The sequence below is a fragment of the Nannospalax galili genome, unplaced genomic scaffold (assembly GCF_000622305.1).
Source record: "Nannospalax galili isolate Female #2095 unplaced genomic scaffold, S.galili_v1.0 scaffold227, whole genome shotgun sequence".
In the NCBI taxonomy this organism is placed as follows: domain Eukaryota; kingdom Metazoa; phylum Chordata; class Mammalia; order Rodentia; family Spalacidae; genus Nannospalax; species Nannospalax galili.
The window spans coordinates 10,234,712-10,251,694 of NW_008360303.1; the positions used below are offsets into that span (position 1 = coordinate 10,234,712).

The following is a 16,983-nucleotide window of genomic DNA, read 5'->3' on the forward strand; positions in this document are numbered from 1 at the left end:
CCCCCTCCCCGCACATGGAGGACAAATGCACATGGATATGTGTACACATCTATATGTGGAAGCCAGAGGTTGCCCGAGGTTGACATCAAGTGTCATCTATCATTCTCTTCAGGGTCTCTTACTGAACTCACGGTTTGCCAATTACATAGACTGGCTAGCCAATGAACTCTGGGGGTCCGTCTGTTCCCTCACACATACCTACTCAGGGGTTACAGATGTGCACCACTGGCTTTTAAGTAGGTACTGGGGATTTGAATCCAGGTTCTTATACTTGTGCAGCAAGTGCTTTACTGACTAAGTCATCTCCCCAGCCACCATCAGTCCCTTAAACAACTTATTAACCAGCTCTCATTTGAAATTTTTGTCATATTATCATTTAGGGTGCATCAAGGCCTTCTCAGGTTCTTTGAACAACACTTATGCGAGTATAGAGTATATAAAGAAAGCTTTTTAAAGGAGCAAATGCATTTTTAAAAATTTATTGCTTAGGATGCAATATCCCTCCCACTTTGAATCTTTCATTGTCTCTACACCAAGTCCTGAGATGTGAACCAGCACTTAGAGGTGAGCTGGTGGTTAAGAAACTTACACCCCTCCCACTGGATAGGATAAAAGTAGTCCAAAACTTTGCACTTTAAAAAGCATAAAAAGCACCATTCTCGGGGTGGGGGCGGGGATGATCCTGCTTCTGCTTCTTGGCACTTTTCCCATGGGCCACATGATTAACAGTTATGAGAATTTGCTGTGTTAATGTGCTAAATACATTTGCATGTAGGTCTCACTTAAATTTCAAAATACAGTGAGAGATACGCATGTTACCCCAAGTTTACATGTGAAGAAACAGTTCTCTGAGGCCTTCCTGGGCCATGGGTCTAACTTCAGAAACTTCTCAACCATTACCCTATACTGTCTCCCATGTACTCTTAGAATAAATCTTAAGGAAAATGGAGCAAATGTTTTTATTTGTATATGGACTGGTACTGTGAAGCCAGTGTCCTGTCTGATCCATGAGAATCTGCCGAGCAGTCGTCTCCTGCCCTGGATGTCCAGCATGGGTCCCAGCCTTACAGATCATGGGTGCTGGTAGAATTCTATATCCAGATCCTTTGTCTAACAAAGCCCTCTGTGTTTCTTCTGTCTTCCAGTTGACCGTCCTCCAATGGAACCTTCTCAGTTTGTGTCTGTTGTCCCTAAATATCCAGACAAGATGGGATTTGATGAGGTAGGAAAATGTCCGTGTGTGTCTGTGTGTACACATGCGTGCAGAGGCCTGTGTGTTTATGTTGAAACAGAAGCCTGAACATCTGTCTGAGAGCCAGCAGGGCCAGCTAAGCAACTGGGAAGGCTCTGACGACTCAGGAAAATGACGGGTTTGTTGTCATTCAGTTTTCTGATATTCAAAAAGAAGGATAATGGAAAATTGAATCAGAAAGAATTCAGTAATGAATGTGAGTTTGATGTCTTTTATCAGTCTTTTCATTACGGTTCAAGGATAAGAGAAAGAGAATATGTGTTTCAGGTTTTGAGGGACATTGGCTTCGTTCGGCCGTAGCTGAGTGAATGGAAACGCTTCTGGAACACTGCATGCTTCACTTTCTGCTGTTCTTCCATGAAGAAAGGTTGGAGGGCAGAGTTAAAAAGACAAAAGAAGAGAAAAACATATTCTAAAATGTCTACCAGCAGGCAGGAAATGTAGTTTTCCTAGGGCCATATCCACTATGCAGGTTTTTTTTAAATAAGTAATTTATTGAGAATTTCAAACATGCATATAAGGTGTTTTGATCAAATCCACGCCCACTCCCTCCCCTCCAACTCCTCCCATATGTCCCCATCACTTTTTCTGATAACTTCATGTACTCTTTCTTCTTCTTTTATTTTTTTATGGGGCTTTTGGCTACTCTAACATTCCCCCTTCTGAAGAGGTAACCCTAAAATCTTTTGAGGATTAGATAAAAACTCCCAAATATTTTAGACATTTTTGGTCTTTGGAATGGAGTAGGTTGCTAAGAGCTAAGAAGCCCAAGGACATTGTGAGTTTTAGCCAAGAAACTGGCTACTTTTCTTTGAGGTCTTTTTACCCTAACTGCCTAACGAATTCCCACCTCCTATTCTTATCACACCATCCTCTGAAGAAGTGACCCAAATTGCCAATAGGGAATCAGGACACAGACCACTCTGGCTTCCTCCATGCTGAACAGGGATGCAGGGTGAGGCAATTGGAGTACCCCTTCAGTACTTCAGTAGGTCTATCTAAAAGACTCCCAAATTGCATAACTCTTATCTCTAAAGGGAAAAGAAAGTCCCTGAATCATGAATAGGAGATGTGAAGGAGAAGTAAAGGCAAGAGTAAATAGCATTACAAGTTCTAGACAGGGAACTAGAAAAAAGTCAGAACAGGGCAATTTTCAAATGTTCATATGAGAATCCATTGGAATTTCTTGACAAGGGCTTCGAAAAGCATCCCCATGTTTCTTTTGTCTTCCAAGGCTGGACTCTAGACTGATGGATTCAGGATTTTCTTTCAGGTATCTTGATAGCTGTTGGAGTGGTTAGAATCAGTGTCAGTTCCCTCCCTCTCAAAGGCTTCACAGTTTTAAGTACATAAAGAACAAAGCAGGGCTGGGGTATAGCTCAGCAGTAGCCACTTTCCAAGCATATGTGAAACCCTAGAATCAATTCCTGACACCATACATGAAAGAAAAGAAAGAAAGAGAGAAGAGAGAGAGGAAGAAAGGGAGAGAAGGAGGGGGCAGGGAGGGGGAAGGGAATGGGGAGGGAGGGAGGAGGGGAGCGAGAAAGGGGAGGAAGGAAATAGAGTGGAAAGTATAAAACAGGTGGTTGGCAGGGCCAGAATTGTGAGACCACGTCAGTGAGTACTTCATGGCCCGTCACATGGCTGCTGGTCAGTATCGAGGAGGAGTTTCATTGTCTGGAAGCTGTGAACCTACCAAGAATTCACAAATGGAGACAGAATTCTTCTATGGATTCTGGGTGTGTTATAGACCAAGTGTTGTGCTTTGAGTTCATATAGCCCCTATTTAATGGAAGGAAAATGCCTTATCACATTGGAACATAAACACCTCTGTACCCGAAATGTGTCCATCATAAGGATCTGATGGAACTGGGAATTGGGATCTCATCTATAAAACTGACTTTAGGGGCTGGAGAGATGGCTCGGCGGTTAAGAGCACTGACTGCTCTTGCAGAGGACTGGGACTCAATTCCCAGCACCCACATGGTGGCTACAAGCTGTCCTTAACTCCAGTTCCAGGGGAATCCAAAGCCCTCTTCTGACCTCCATGGCATTGCACGACACGGGTGTACTCACATACATGCAGGCAATACACTCATACACATAAAATAAAAATAATACATAAAATATTTTTAAAAACTGACTTGAAGCTAGACTTCGCCAATAGGAATGAGCACTTCATGGATATCAAGTGGAAAGAGTAGCTGCTGTGCTATTTTCACAGAGCACAGTAAAAGACAACATGAATTTAAGTGTGGCAAAGACTCAATTGAGTCTACTTCTGTTTACTATTTATTAAAAAAGTAAAGTGACCAGCATTACAGCCCACAGTGCACAGCTTCTCAAGGTGTAGCTCTCCTTCCCTATAGCTCTGGTCCCTCTCAGTTCTCCAGGAGAAAGGACCCAAGTGTCTTTTGATATCTTCATCTTCCCTCCTGAAGTCACATTTCTGTGAGGATCATATCACAGCAAATGAAATGGGACAAAACCAGGATGTTCTAGCTTCTGTTTAGACAGGACTTGGTATAAGGCCTGTGTTACCCCTCAGTCCTCTGGAAAGGCCAGCCTACGAAGTCACCACTCAGGAGCTCCACCTTTCTGAGGCCAGGATAATCCTCTCTCTGTCTGAACCAGACATGGGCTGTCAGAAGCCTTTTCAGTCCTCCCTACTGTGACCTCGTTGCTGGTGTCTGGCTGCATTTGGCTGCACAGCTCTCTTTTTCTGTTTACTGTTCGCTAAGTATGAGCGAACCGTCTGTGTTTTTCCTTCGTGGCTACTGACTTTATTGCACTTGTCCTGGCAGGGCCTCGGACGGACTGTTTTTCACTAAAAGCCCTTTAGACTGGATGCCTCTAGTTTAAGGAGACTTTCGGGATGCTTCTCTGCTTATTTTTTATCTTGTTTGGTTTTGCTTTGTTTCTATTCTCCTAGAGTGACCCCAGGTGGCTCCATTGCTACAGAGGAGGAAATGCTATTTCCTTCCTGTGTCTGTAAAACTGGAGAATGGAACATGGCCCATGACAGCGGGATTCTAAACAGGGATAAAACAAAACATGGAAGAACATAGCCCGTTAAGTTATAAAGTCCCAAGTTATAAAGCACACAGTCACCACAGAAATCATAGTTTTTTACAAAAATAATTATCCAATTAAGTAAACAAAGGAGTTAATAAAATCCTGCTGCATCAGCTCTTCTGAGCTCTACATCACATATGGAGAGGTTATGAGGAAAGCATCTTGCTCCCATACCAATTTCTTCTCTAGGAATTTATATGTGGATAGAAATAAGATATTTAATAGGGGAGGATTTAAAGTTTAGTTAGCATAACTTTTTTTGGGTGCTTGAACATGATAAAAATCTTCATTATTTGTAATTGTTATTACTTATAAACATACAAATAAAAATGAGGCCATTTGCTCATAGTTGGTAGGGAAAGTTTTACAACTTTTGATCTTACTAAACATATATTTAAGATTATATTCAAGATGACCATTAAGCCAAAGCTTAATGTAGTATAGTCTGAGGTCCAGGCTGGTTATAAGGTAGGATTTCTTCTTTATTCTTATCATAACATAAAGCCAATTTTATTATAAACTACATATAGAGAAGCTTTCATGTGTACTGGGCTTGAGGGATGGGTTCATTCAAACCCTTCCTTTTATAGACAACAGGACTGGGTCCAGAGACATTAAAGGGCTTCCTCAGAGCTGTACAGATAGTTAATAAGCATGAAGTGAGCATCCTCTGACCTGTTGCTGAATGTTTCTTATTCACCATGCTATGTGACATTATCAATTCCTGCTGGGAGCTGAAGTCTCCCAATCTTGTAAGACTAGTCTAACATTCAAAACCAGTTTATTATTGCTTGTAGCTAGAGACTCTTATTAAAATGCTAACTTATGGGCCAGAAAGATGGTTCAGTGGGAAAAAGCATTTTGCTGCCAAGCCAAAGGACCTGAGTTCCATCCCAAGGATCCACATAATGGAAAGAGACCTGACTCCTGCAGATTGTCCTCTGACTTCTACACATGCTCTGGCAGGCACACCCATACACATTCTCTCTCTCTCCCTCTCTCTCTCTCTCTCTCTCTCTCTCTCTCTCTCTCTCACACACACACACACACACACACACACACACACACACATAAATAATACATAAATGTAAAATGCTAGCTTACCTGTGATACCATTCCTGAGGGTTTGGTGGCCATATGATGTTACTGCATGAGTGCTGCTGTCAGGCACTTACAGGCCGAAGTGGGAGGTGCAGGTGGACCCAGCACTCACAGAGGAAGTCTAAATGCACACTGTTCCTTCCTTTTCAAATGAGCAGCTGCCCTCTGTATAGCACTTCCTTCAGAAACAGACGCTGAAATTATGTCTCGCCGTTTCTCTGGCCTTTTCTGCCAACCTCCATGGGAATGGCCCCCTTTCTTCATTTTCTTCTCCTCTAGTTACCATGAGGTTGGAAAACTCTGGCAAAAACAACTAACAAGACTTAGATCTTGATATTTGCTTGGAAGCTTTAGGAATAAAAGCACTATATCAAGGCTTGAGAATTTTCTCATTCTTTTTTAATTTTTTTATTTATTTAATAACCACATGATTAGAAGAAGCATTTCCTTACAGCGTTTATCTGGGCCAACTGTATGGCCTTAAACACCCAAAAGGAAAGTATAACCAAAGATTAAAGGGCCAATATAATTTTTTAAGAGTTCACAGTTAAATTAATACAGTTATACAATGTTGAATTCAGTATAAACCCTGTAAGGCATAAAATTGAATGAGTTTTTAACCTTTAAAAAAGATCTCCATTTCATTTTAAAATATACTATTTTCTACAGAAAGACTCATTTTTAATGCTACGAATGCTTAGATGTTTGCACATGTGTCTCTGATCTCTATGTATCTGATTATTACGAATCACAGTCAGTTACACTTGAATCCCTGGCACCTGAGTATGGATATAAAGTTATCAGGTAGATTTCAATGGTAATGTTTATCACCTCTACTAATAAACATGAAGTAAATTTTTATGCTTCCTCCTCAAATATAACTCATTATTTTGTTGATTTGTCTGTGTGTGTATTTCGTACAGAACATCCCAAACAATCTTAATCATCTATATACCCACTTCCCAAATGGCACTCTCCCATAGCCTCCCCCCACCCCACTGGAGCTCATATACCCTGTCATCCCTCTTACTGTCCACTGTGTTGTCAGCACTCCTAGCCATTCCCCAGTGCTTGTCCATCCACTGAATCTAGTCAGCCTATCTAGAGATCCTTGTTTTAGGAAGAACAGCTCTTCCTCATCTAGCAGCAATCAGTTGTCAATATTCCTTTAGATAAGATTGGGGTCTGCTGTTCATTTTCCTAGTTCTATGCTGGGTCACTGTCTGGGAGTCTCTTGGGCTACCCTGGCCAATAATTCAAAGGAAGGTATCTCCTGCCTGGCATTTTTTCTTGTTATGTAGCCTTTACCTATACATATAGACTCTTAAAAAATTATATTGACTCCATTAATCTTTGGTTACACTTTCCTTTTGGGTGTTTAAGACCCTACAGTTGGCCACGGGCTTGGGAGGAACCCCTGGCTCCTTTCTTTTACCAGTTCCATTTATGTGAAGATAAGTCAAAAATCCTATTTGACCATGGCTGGCTTCTCTTGGAAGCATGGAGGAAATGTTTCCTCTGTGTTGACCCTCCTCTTGTGGACTGGAAACTAGTTCAAGTCCATTTGGTGGGTTTTCCGTGGCCTCCTTGATCAAGAGGACAGGTGATGCACCACAGTTACAGGACATTTTGAGATGCTCATAGTCCCCTTGTGCTTAGTTGACCTAGGAGGGCAAGGAACAAAAACTTTCCTTTATGTCCCTCTGACCAAATTAGTATAGGCCTCAAAGTATGGCTCTTAGACATCCAAGAAGGTTAGATTCACAAGTCAGGTACTTTTAATTACCATGTGCTATGTAGATAAAGCTTGGGCAAAGACCAAACTATCTCAGATAAACCTGCCTAGACATATATTATGTTCCTTGAGCTAGTTGTATGTATAACTTGTCAGTATGCTGTTGGACCAATATAGTTCCCTCTGGTTTTTTAAAACTAGCTAGGCATTATTTATCTCTCGCATTGTCTAATCTTTCCACCATGGTTTTCCCACTTAAGGTGCCCCCATTTTTCCCATTTCTCCCTTAATAATACCCTTCTCCTATGGTCCTACCTCTCTTGAGCTCCTTCTTTCCCTTTAACCCCTAGGTTCCTTGTATACCCTTCCCTCCCCCCTCCCCTTAAAATAACCCCATTTTTATCCATATCTCCCTTATTAATGCCTGTTTCCTACTGTTCTTCTCTTTCAGATTCTCTCTTTTCCTTTACCTCCCTGGTTCCTTTCCATTATCTTGGCTCCTGCAGTTATGTTTGGATACATACTCACTTATCAGAATTTGGTGCTAGGATCCACATATGAGGGAGAACATATGTCAGGTTTTTTTTAGATCTGAGTCTGTGTTATTCCACTTAGTATAACAATTTCTAGTTCCATCCATTTACCTGCAAATTTCATGATTTCACCTTTCTTTACTGCTGAGTAAAACTCCATCGTATAAATAAACCACATTTTCATTATCCACTCATCAGTTGAGGAACACTTAGGTTGCCTCCATCTCTTAGCTAATTTTCTTATTCTTTGAGTGACGAAACTTACCCAGTGGATGTAAATTGTGATGATACTAATATGTAGTACTCATAGGGCTGGACCACAGATGAGGAAACTGAGGAATAGGGACTGGCCTAAGACACACAGCAAGTAACAGTACTTAAAAATTCAAGTATGCAAATAAATTTTACCATTTAGTTTGATTTAACCACTTGGTGAACTACTTCCTCTCCCGCAGTGCTGGGTGTTTGGTGTACAATTCACCTTTGGCCTCTTGAATAATAACTTTTTGAACTTTATTTTCTCAAGAGCAGGGAGAACATTATCAATAAATATCAGAGAAGCAGAGGGTCTGGTCACTGCAGATGGTTGAGAGTAAAAGTAGCCCAGTTTGGATAAATATTGCTTGTCCTCCATGAGCCGAGTATGGACTTAAAAAGTTCCTTACCACAGTTTTCTCTTTTTTCATTCCTTATCCTACAAAAACCTCAGATCCTGACAGTTGCTACTGCTTCTCAAGTAGCCTAAAATAAGATTTGAGCCATTTGTGTTTCTTTCCCCTTTTGCTTCCCGTGTTAGATTTTCATGATTAACCTCAAACGCAGGAAGGACAGGCGGGACAGGATGCTGCGAACACTCTATGAACAGGAGATCGAGGTCAAGATCGTGGAGGCGGTGGATGGCAAGTAAGTCTAGCTGCCTGTCCCCTTGCAGGTTGGTTGGAGTGGGGTGGTGCCTTCTCTGATACAGAAGAGGTCCTGGGACTGTGGGGGACCATAGAGGATAGACACATGATAGAGATTCTAGCAGCAGCAGTGATGTTAGCTTACTATGGTAGAGCAGGCCTGGGACCTACTCCCCACTGAGTGATTTTGCATCCTCACTACACTGGACATGATTGCCCTGTCTCTGGTCATTCTCAGAAGAGTCGTGGTGGTTTCAAACCTTCTGTGGTATAGCAGAAGGTGTTTGGAACTTTATTTATGTCTGATGAAAATAAACAAAAATATAGGTAAAGGTCTGTATTTCCTGTTGTATGATGTACCTAACATTCCCTCAGGGCACTGACCATTTTTCCTGGAGATGTAACAGGAAAATCACACATACACAGAACAGATTATGTAGCCTAGGCTGACATTGAACTTATTATTCTCCTGCCTCAACCTCCTGAGTGCTAGGATTTACAGGTGTGTGCCAGTTTTATCATGTACATTGTGTCTTTGATCCATGTTGAGCTAAGCTTTATATATAAGGTGGAGATCCAATTTTCTCTTTTGTATATGGTCATTCAGTTGTCTCTGTTACATCTGTTTAAAAGACTATTCTTTAACCCCTGAATTCTTAGCACACTTGTCAAAATACACTTGACCATAAATGTCAGGATTAGCTCTGAGCTCTCAATTCTATCCTATTAATTTATGGCTCCATCTTTATGCCAGTACCACACTGGCTTTCCCACTGTAGCTTTGTACGTAAGAACAGTGAGTCCCTTGCCTTTGTTATTTTTTTAATGTGTATTTTATTGAACTTTTGTGCATTTCTTAATCATCTTTATGCCCCCTCTCCCATCTGGGCCCCTCAGAGTCTTCCCCACTGAATTTCATGCATTCTGTCATATATGCTAATTCTATCAAGTTACTCTTTTTTAAATTTTATTTATTACTTTATGTGTAAGAGTGTATTGCCTGCATGTATGTGAGTGTACCCATGTCATGCAATGCCGCAGAGGCCAGAAGAGGGCTTTGGATTCCCCTGGAACTGCAGTTAAGGACGGTTCATAGCCGCCATGTGGGTGCTGGGAATCGAACCCAGGTCCTCTGCAAGAGCAGTCAGTGCTCTTAACCACTGAGCCATCTCTCCAGCCCCCATAAAGTTACTCTTTTTTAAAACTGTTTTAGCTATTATGGGTGTCTGACATTTTTGTGAATTTTAATGTTATCTTGTCAATTACACACACACACACACACACACACACACACACACACACACACACCACAGCTTGGGTTTTGATAGGAATTGAACTGAATCTACAATCAGTTGAGGGAGTACCAAGTCTTCTGCCTCAGAATCATAACCTGTCTCTTCACTTACTTAGATCCTTAATTCTTTGAATGATGTTTTGTTGCTTTTAGTTTGTAAGATCTGCATTAGATTTGTTAAACTTATTCCTAAGAATTTATTGATGCTATGGTAGTGGAATTATCCCCTTAATATCATTTTCAGAGTGTTCATTGCTAAATGTATAGAAACATGACTGACTTATGTATATTGATCATACGTCCTGCAATCTTGCTGAGTGTATTTATCAGTTCTAAGAGAGAGAGAGACAGAGAGAGAGAGAGAGAGAGAGAGAGAGAGAGAGAGAGAACCCAATTCTACAGGTTTTCTGCAGGTGAAACTTTGTCATTTATAACTTGATATAGTGTTGCTTCCTCTTTTCCAACCTAGATACTGATTTCTCTAAGTACAATATTCAAAGGAAATGGTGAGAACTGACATTTTTGTCTTGTTTCTGGTGTTAGAGAGAACACATTTAGGCTTTCTCCACTAAGTATTATATTAGCTGTGTGGTTTTATAGAGTCGATGATATGCTCTTTTATTCCTATTTTCTTGAAATTTGTCAACATGAAAGGATGTTGGGTTTTGTCAAGTGCTTCTCCTGTATCCACTGAGATGGTCACGAAGCTTTTGTCTATCAACATGCGCATTACTTTGATAGATCTTTACATGTTAAACCTAACTTGTGGTCCTGGAATACATCTTACTTAGTCATGTATAATTCCTTACTTATGTTGCTGGATTCTATTTGTAGTATTTTCTTGAAGAGTTTTGCATGATATTCATTAGGGGTATTGGCCTACCGTTTTCTGGTGAGAGCATTGACTTTGTATCAGATAATACTGGCTTTATAGAATCAGGGTATGTTCCCTCCAGTTCTATTTTTTTTAAAGGTTGTTAAAAATTTGTGTTAATTGTTCTTTAGATATTTGGCAGAATTCTCCAGTGAAACCATCTGGCTCTGGGCATTTTTTTGTGGAAAATTTTCTGATTATGAACTCAACTTCATTACTTGTTTCAGATTCACTCAGAATTTTTTATTTTTCAAGCAATTTAAGTAGCTTATACCTTTATATGCATTTGCATATTTCATCTAGGTTATCCAATTTGGGGAAATAAATGTTGATGGAACAATCCTTTTTACCTCTCTAAGGTCAGTAGGGGTTCCTGCTATTTCATTCTTGATTTTAATAATTTGGGTCTATGCTCTCTATTTATTGGTCTAGGTAAAAGACTGTAAATTTTGTTGATCTTATAATCGTGCTGTTTTCTAGTCTATAGTTTGTTTATTCCACTATATATAATCTTTACTATTCCCTTTTCCTATTTGATATGAGTTTGGGTTGCTTTTCTTTGGCTCGTTTTAAAACATGGTAGGTTAAGCCATTTATTTGAGACAATCCTTTTTAATATAGATATTTGCATCTGTAACTATATATCTAAGTGCTGTATAAAATGTACCCCATAAGATATACTGCATTTTCATTCATTTCAAAATATTTTCTAATTTTCTTCATGATTTCTTCTTGAGCCTTTAGATTATTCAAGAACATGTTCATTTCCTAGATTTGTGGATATCTCAAAAATTTCCTTTGTTGCTGATCATTGATTATAGCCCATGTTGCTGGAAAACAGACTTTGGATTAGTCCAGTCCTTTTAATCGGTTGAGTTTATGATCTTCATGATCTTTCCAGTCTAACATATGGCCTTTCTTAGAAAATGTTCCAAATGCTCTTGAAAGTATGCATATTTTGCTATCATTGAATGGAGTGTTCTACAGATGTCTGCTGGCTCTAGATGGTTATTGGTGTGATTCAAGTTTCCTGTGTCCTCCTTGTCCCCCAGGCTAGTTAGTTGTTTATTATTAAAGGCAGAGTATTCAAGTTCCCTACTCTTACTGTTGAATTGTCTGTTTCTCCTTTCAATTTTGCTCCATTTTGCTTTGTGTTTGGGGGATTCTGCTGTTAGATGAATATATATTTATGATTGTTGTATCTACCTAATGCATTTATCATCTTTGTCTCTAGCATATATTTTCACATATATTTTGTTTGCTATTAACTTAGCCCATAGCCTTTTAGCTCTCTTACCATTACTGTTTATGTAATGTAGGTTGAGCTCTCATTAAGTTTAACCAGCTGTCTTGATAGCTCTGTAACCTGTTTTTGACAAATGCACTACTGTTCACAGAGGATGAACCTGTACATAAAGACGAGCTCTGAGACTGGTGCTTCTACTCTAATGGGGGCTGTTTCCTGGGGACAGGTCTTTAGGTGTCCCAATCCACCCTGTCACTTTCAGGAGCTACTAGACAGCTGTTTTTCACAACTACTCATCATTTTGTGAGGCGGGTGGTTTTCAAGGATTCTGTAGGACTGGAGAGAAATGCAAATGTAAACTCTACAAAGCTAACTATTCTTATAGCGATTCGGCTGGGTTGTTTTGTTTGTTTGTTTGCTTGTTCATTTGTTTTAGTAAGTACTCCCTGTATTGTTGGAAGACTTTGATTTCCAGAGTTCTGGAAAAGCTGATTGTGATCAGTTTTGCCAATGCCTGTTGCTTCTCCAGAAAAGCAGATTTTCAGAGGCCTTTACTCTACCATTCTGGAAATGCCACTATGTTGTTTTTATTTTTTACCTTGTCCTAGTTTCAAGTTAAGTTATGATACTTAAAACTATGTTATGTAAAAATGAAAGATACCATCTCGCCTTCAACATGCTCATAATGTTACTGTGGTGCATTAGCCCTGAGGAGTTCAAAAGACTTATGGGAAACTGAAAAATCTTTTTCTGTATGTAGAGAGGCTCTGAGGAAATGTTCTCTCTCTATCTCTCTCTGTCTCTCTCTCTCTTTGTCTCTCTATGTGTCTCTGTCTCTGTGTTTCTCTCTCCTCTTTCTTCTTCTCCTAATCTGCCTTCTCCCTTCCTCCTTTTCTTCCTCTCCCTCTTTCCCTCCTCTGGCATGGGGACATCGTGACTTGGTAACTTGAGACATGTTTTCTGTCATGCAGGGCACTCAACACAAGCCAGCTGAAGGCCTTGAATATTGAAATGCTTCCAGGTTATCGAGATCCCTACTCCTCCAGGCCCTTAACCAGGGGTGAAATTGGCTGCTTCCTTAGTCACTTCTCTGTCTGGAAAGAGGTAAATAATTCTTTATTTAAAGGAGCAGTTTGGTGATGAGAGGGGAGAGTGGAACTCTGCAGGTAAACTCACACCAGATGCAAGATGAGCCCACGACTGGCTTGGAAAAGTTGCTCTTGCTTTGTGCATCCCGTCAGCCCAAGGCCAGCAACAAAGCACTCGGAGAACGGCCCAGGTGCCACTTGGGATGGTGTCAGGTGAAGACAGTCACATCGTAAAAGCTTTCTTCTTAATCCACCTTCATTGTCAACAGGAATGCTTTGTACATGTCCATCATGTAGATGTCTTATCATCTATCAAGTGAATTCATACAAGAATTACACAGAAATAAAGTGAGGTGGGGTTAGGAAGGATGGATTTCCTTCATGCAGGAGGAAATTAGTAAGTAACTTTTTCAGTAAGAAAAGATAGAGCCAGAACTTCACCTTATATCTTATAGATCAAGACGCTGGTGGAGGTGGTATTAGAATGCAAGATTTCTGAATAATGGTCAGTTCCTGTAAGAAAAGAGAGGAACAAAAAGGAATAAAAAAGGAAAGGAAAAAAATAAACAAAGACCCTTTGAGTCTCCTCTCTCCTTCAGTGGTACAGTTTTACTGTTGTTGTTGTTGTTGTTGTTGTTGTTGTTGTTGTCTTTTTGAGACAGGGTCTCCCTGTAGCCCCAGCTGACCTGAACTCACTATGTAGACCAGTCTGGCCTCGAACTCACAGAGATCCTCCTGCCTCTGCCTCCCAAGTGCTGGGATTAAAGGCGTGCGCCACCACGCCCGGCGAATGGTACAGTTTTTGCCTGCCTTTTCTTAAATTTTAAATGAGATGTAATAGAAATATACAAAAGTATGTAAATATACATTATGTACACATCATGTACAACTCAATGAAATCTCAAACTGAACGAGACACCCATGTTAATCAATAGTAGGCTCAGAAACAGGTGACCAGCATGTCAGATGTGCCTACCTCTATACAGTCCTGACTTCTAATAGCATGCAATAGCTTTGCCTGTCTTTGTACTTTTTCTATAAATGGAATTACATTGCAGGTGTGACTTCTTAGGATTGCATTTGGAAGATGATAATCTATAATGTTGCTCCCACTATAGCACTGATTTAACTGTAGATCATATGTTCTCACTGCTGTGAATATGCCACAATTTATGTATTCTACTTTTAACATGCATTTTCTTATATTCCAGTTATGAGCTTTTACAAGCTATACTACTATACTCTTGACTTCTAAGAGTTGTTTACCTAATAAAAAATGGGTATCAAACTTTTCATAGTGCATTTTCTGACTTTACAGGTAATTGATCGAGAACTGGAGAAGACTCTAGTTATTGAGGATGATGTACGCTTTGAGCATCAGTTTAAGAAGAAGCTAATGAAGTTGATGGATGACATTGACCAGGCTCAGCTGGACTGGGAACTGATGTGAGTCACAGACATATAGCACGGGAAGGCAATCAGTCCTTTTCAGGGTCCAGAAAGCCCTAATTCCCCAGCCAGTAGGAGACACAGCTCAAGCTTCCTTCCATTTGCCTGATTTTCACACCATAAATGTTTCCAGAAACAAAAAGTAGGCAGAGGTCAGCCACTTGCTTTTGTATCCATCTACTCTTCAAAATAAGAGACTGTAGGAGAGTCTTTATAAGACTAGAATGTGCAAGCAGATCAGGAGCCTTCTGACAGAGCAGAAGTAGGGCACTGAGGACCATTTGGGAGCATAGTGGAAATCTCACCTGTGAGGCAAGATGGCCTGTGGGCAGGATGTGAAGAGGGAGGAGGAGGAGTCATTCATTTAAGGGCAAGTGTCTAACTTGAACCTCAGCACCCCCCCCCAACAATGGGTTGCCTCTGCAGTCCCTGATGGGGTGGAGGTGGGAGGGTCAGATTAAAAACATCTCATTTGAGAGATGAGGTTATCTAAGAAGGGAGAATCTGCCTGCTGACTGCACTTACTGCAGAAAACCAGACTCACTAAAGAAGCACTGACGTTAGCTAACGCTCTTTGTCTCTAAACATTGAGCGAACGTCATTACTTCGCCATCTTTCCCTTTCGCCCTCATTTTCTCCCTTTCTTCTTGCCTTTGTAAAATAAAACAATACTTCGTTTTCTCCCAGTGAGGCAGAAAAGTCCCAAGCTTCCCAGCTGTGTGTCAAAGGCAATCCTGTCAAATCAGAGCCTGCTTCTTTGGAGCAGCTGTCAGAGCCCAGCTCTTCCAGCTTTCTCATCCTCAGGGGAAATGTAATTGTGGACTCTGCTGGAATACTTGTTTTCTAACGGGCCATTTTGAACTCCACAGAAATTCAGCAATGGCCCAACTACCCCATGGAAAAGAGACCTCAAAATCAGTACATGTAATGAAAAGAGACCTTCCCCTGTCAGACATGAGTCGTGTGATTCAGTCTGGTACTCTGCACAGTCCTTTGGGATCACTCGTCTGTCCTCTAGAAGTAACTGCGTTTCAGTCCTTCTGCATCTGTCCTTCTAATAGTTGTTTACCTAATAAAAAATGGGTATCAAACTTTTCATAGTGCATTTCATAATGGATGTACAGTCTGTGGCGAGACTCATACCCACGGGGCCTGGAAGCCATGTTATGGCCACATGGCCCACATAAAGGCAACTTTCACTGATGCTCCAAAATCACAGAAGACTCTACTCAGGAAACCCAAAGCAGAGAATTGGCATGCATCCCTGTGCGCTTGTAGGTCGGTTGGTGCGTTCTCAAGACAGAATACTGACAGATCCAAGAAGGAATGGCAGTTTCCCTGATAAGGATAGAGAAAGGAAAAGTGTTCCAAATTTCAGAGATAAAGCCATGAAATTATAGCTACAGTCTTAAAGAACTATAACGGATTTAATGTTTACCCCTTACTTTCAAAAACGAAGAAGTGTTACTTAACCCAAAACATGAAAGCTAGTAATCTATCCATGATTGCAGCCCTGTTATTGCCAGAAAAAATAAATAACAAATAAAAAATAAATATAGCAAGAATAATCTAAGAAATCACTGGAATTACCTAGAGAGTGCTCTTCAGTTGAAACACAGTGTGGACCACATATGTTGTTTCAAATTTTCTAATCACATTGGAAGGTAAAAAATAAATTAGGTGAAATTAGTTTTATAATGCATTTCATTTAACCCAATATATTTAAATACTATTATTTAGCATATAATTAATATTTTCAAAACCATTAATGAGATGGTTCACTTTTTGTACCAAATATATAATTACACTTCAACTGTTAAAAAACTGTAGTCATACCAAATAATAAACTTGCTTCATAGGAAGAAAAGTATTTTACATAGCTAAAATTTTAAATTTTATTTAAATTAGTAAGAGTACAGATTTGGTTCCTTAACCCCTGCAGCCACATTTCAGGTGCTCAAGAGAAGTTTCCCTCTTCCTCTGGATGACACACTTAAGAAATTCGGCCTCTAATGGGAAATGACTGAGGCTGGAGGATATGCTTGATGTCCTCTGAAGAACCGAAGGTGAAGCGTGTCTGTTCTGCATATCCTGGGGTCTTCCTCAGAGCAGAGAGCCAGGGAAGAAGTATGCACAGTGCAAAGAGGAGATCGCCTTCAAGACTGCCAAACTCCCCAGAAGGAACTCTTCAGAGCCTCTCTTGAGTTTGTAGTTCTTCTGAGGCAGACTGTTTTCCCACAGCCTTTTCTATCCTGTTTGCTATCAACATGTAGAAAGCTGTGCAGAAAGCACTGAGGCTGAATCTCTGGGGACTTGAAGACAGCAAACTCAGAGGAGTCCCACATCTGGCTTTTTTTGTTCTTTCCAACCTCAGTAAACACAGCTGGAAATCCCATATCATCCTTGGGAAATGATCCAATAAGTTTTTCATTTC

General features: G+C 40.4%; 1 protein-coding gene across 1 annotated transcript in view; it reads left to right on the plus strand.

Moving 5' to 3' along the window:
* Positions 1–16,983, plus strand: part of Colgalt2 (collagen beta(1-O)galactosyltransferase 2) — a 122,241-nt gene that overhangs the window by 102,913 nt on the left and 2,345 nt on the right. Inside the window, exons 7-10 of the mRNA XM_008824287.3 lie at positions 1,146–1,222; positions 8,493–8,599; positions 12,984–13,116; positions 14,419–14,546. Of these exons, the coding sequence (XP_008822509.1) occupies positions 1,146–1,222; positions 8,493–8,599; positions 12,984–13,116; positions 14,419–14,546 (445 nt within the window). The remainder of the gene's footprint in view (positions 1–1,145; positions 1,223–8,492; positions 8,600–12,983; positions 13,117–14,418; positions 14,547–16,983) is intronic.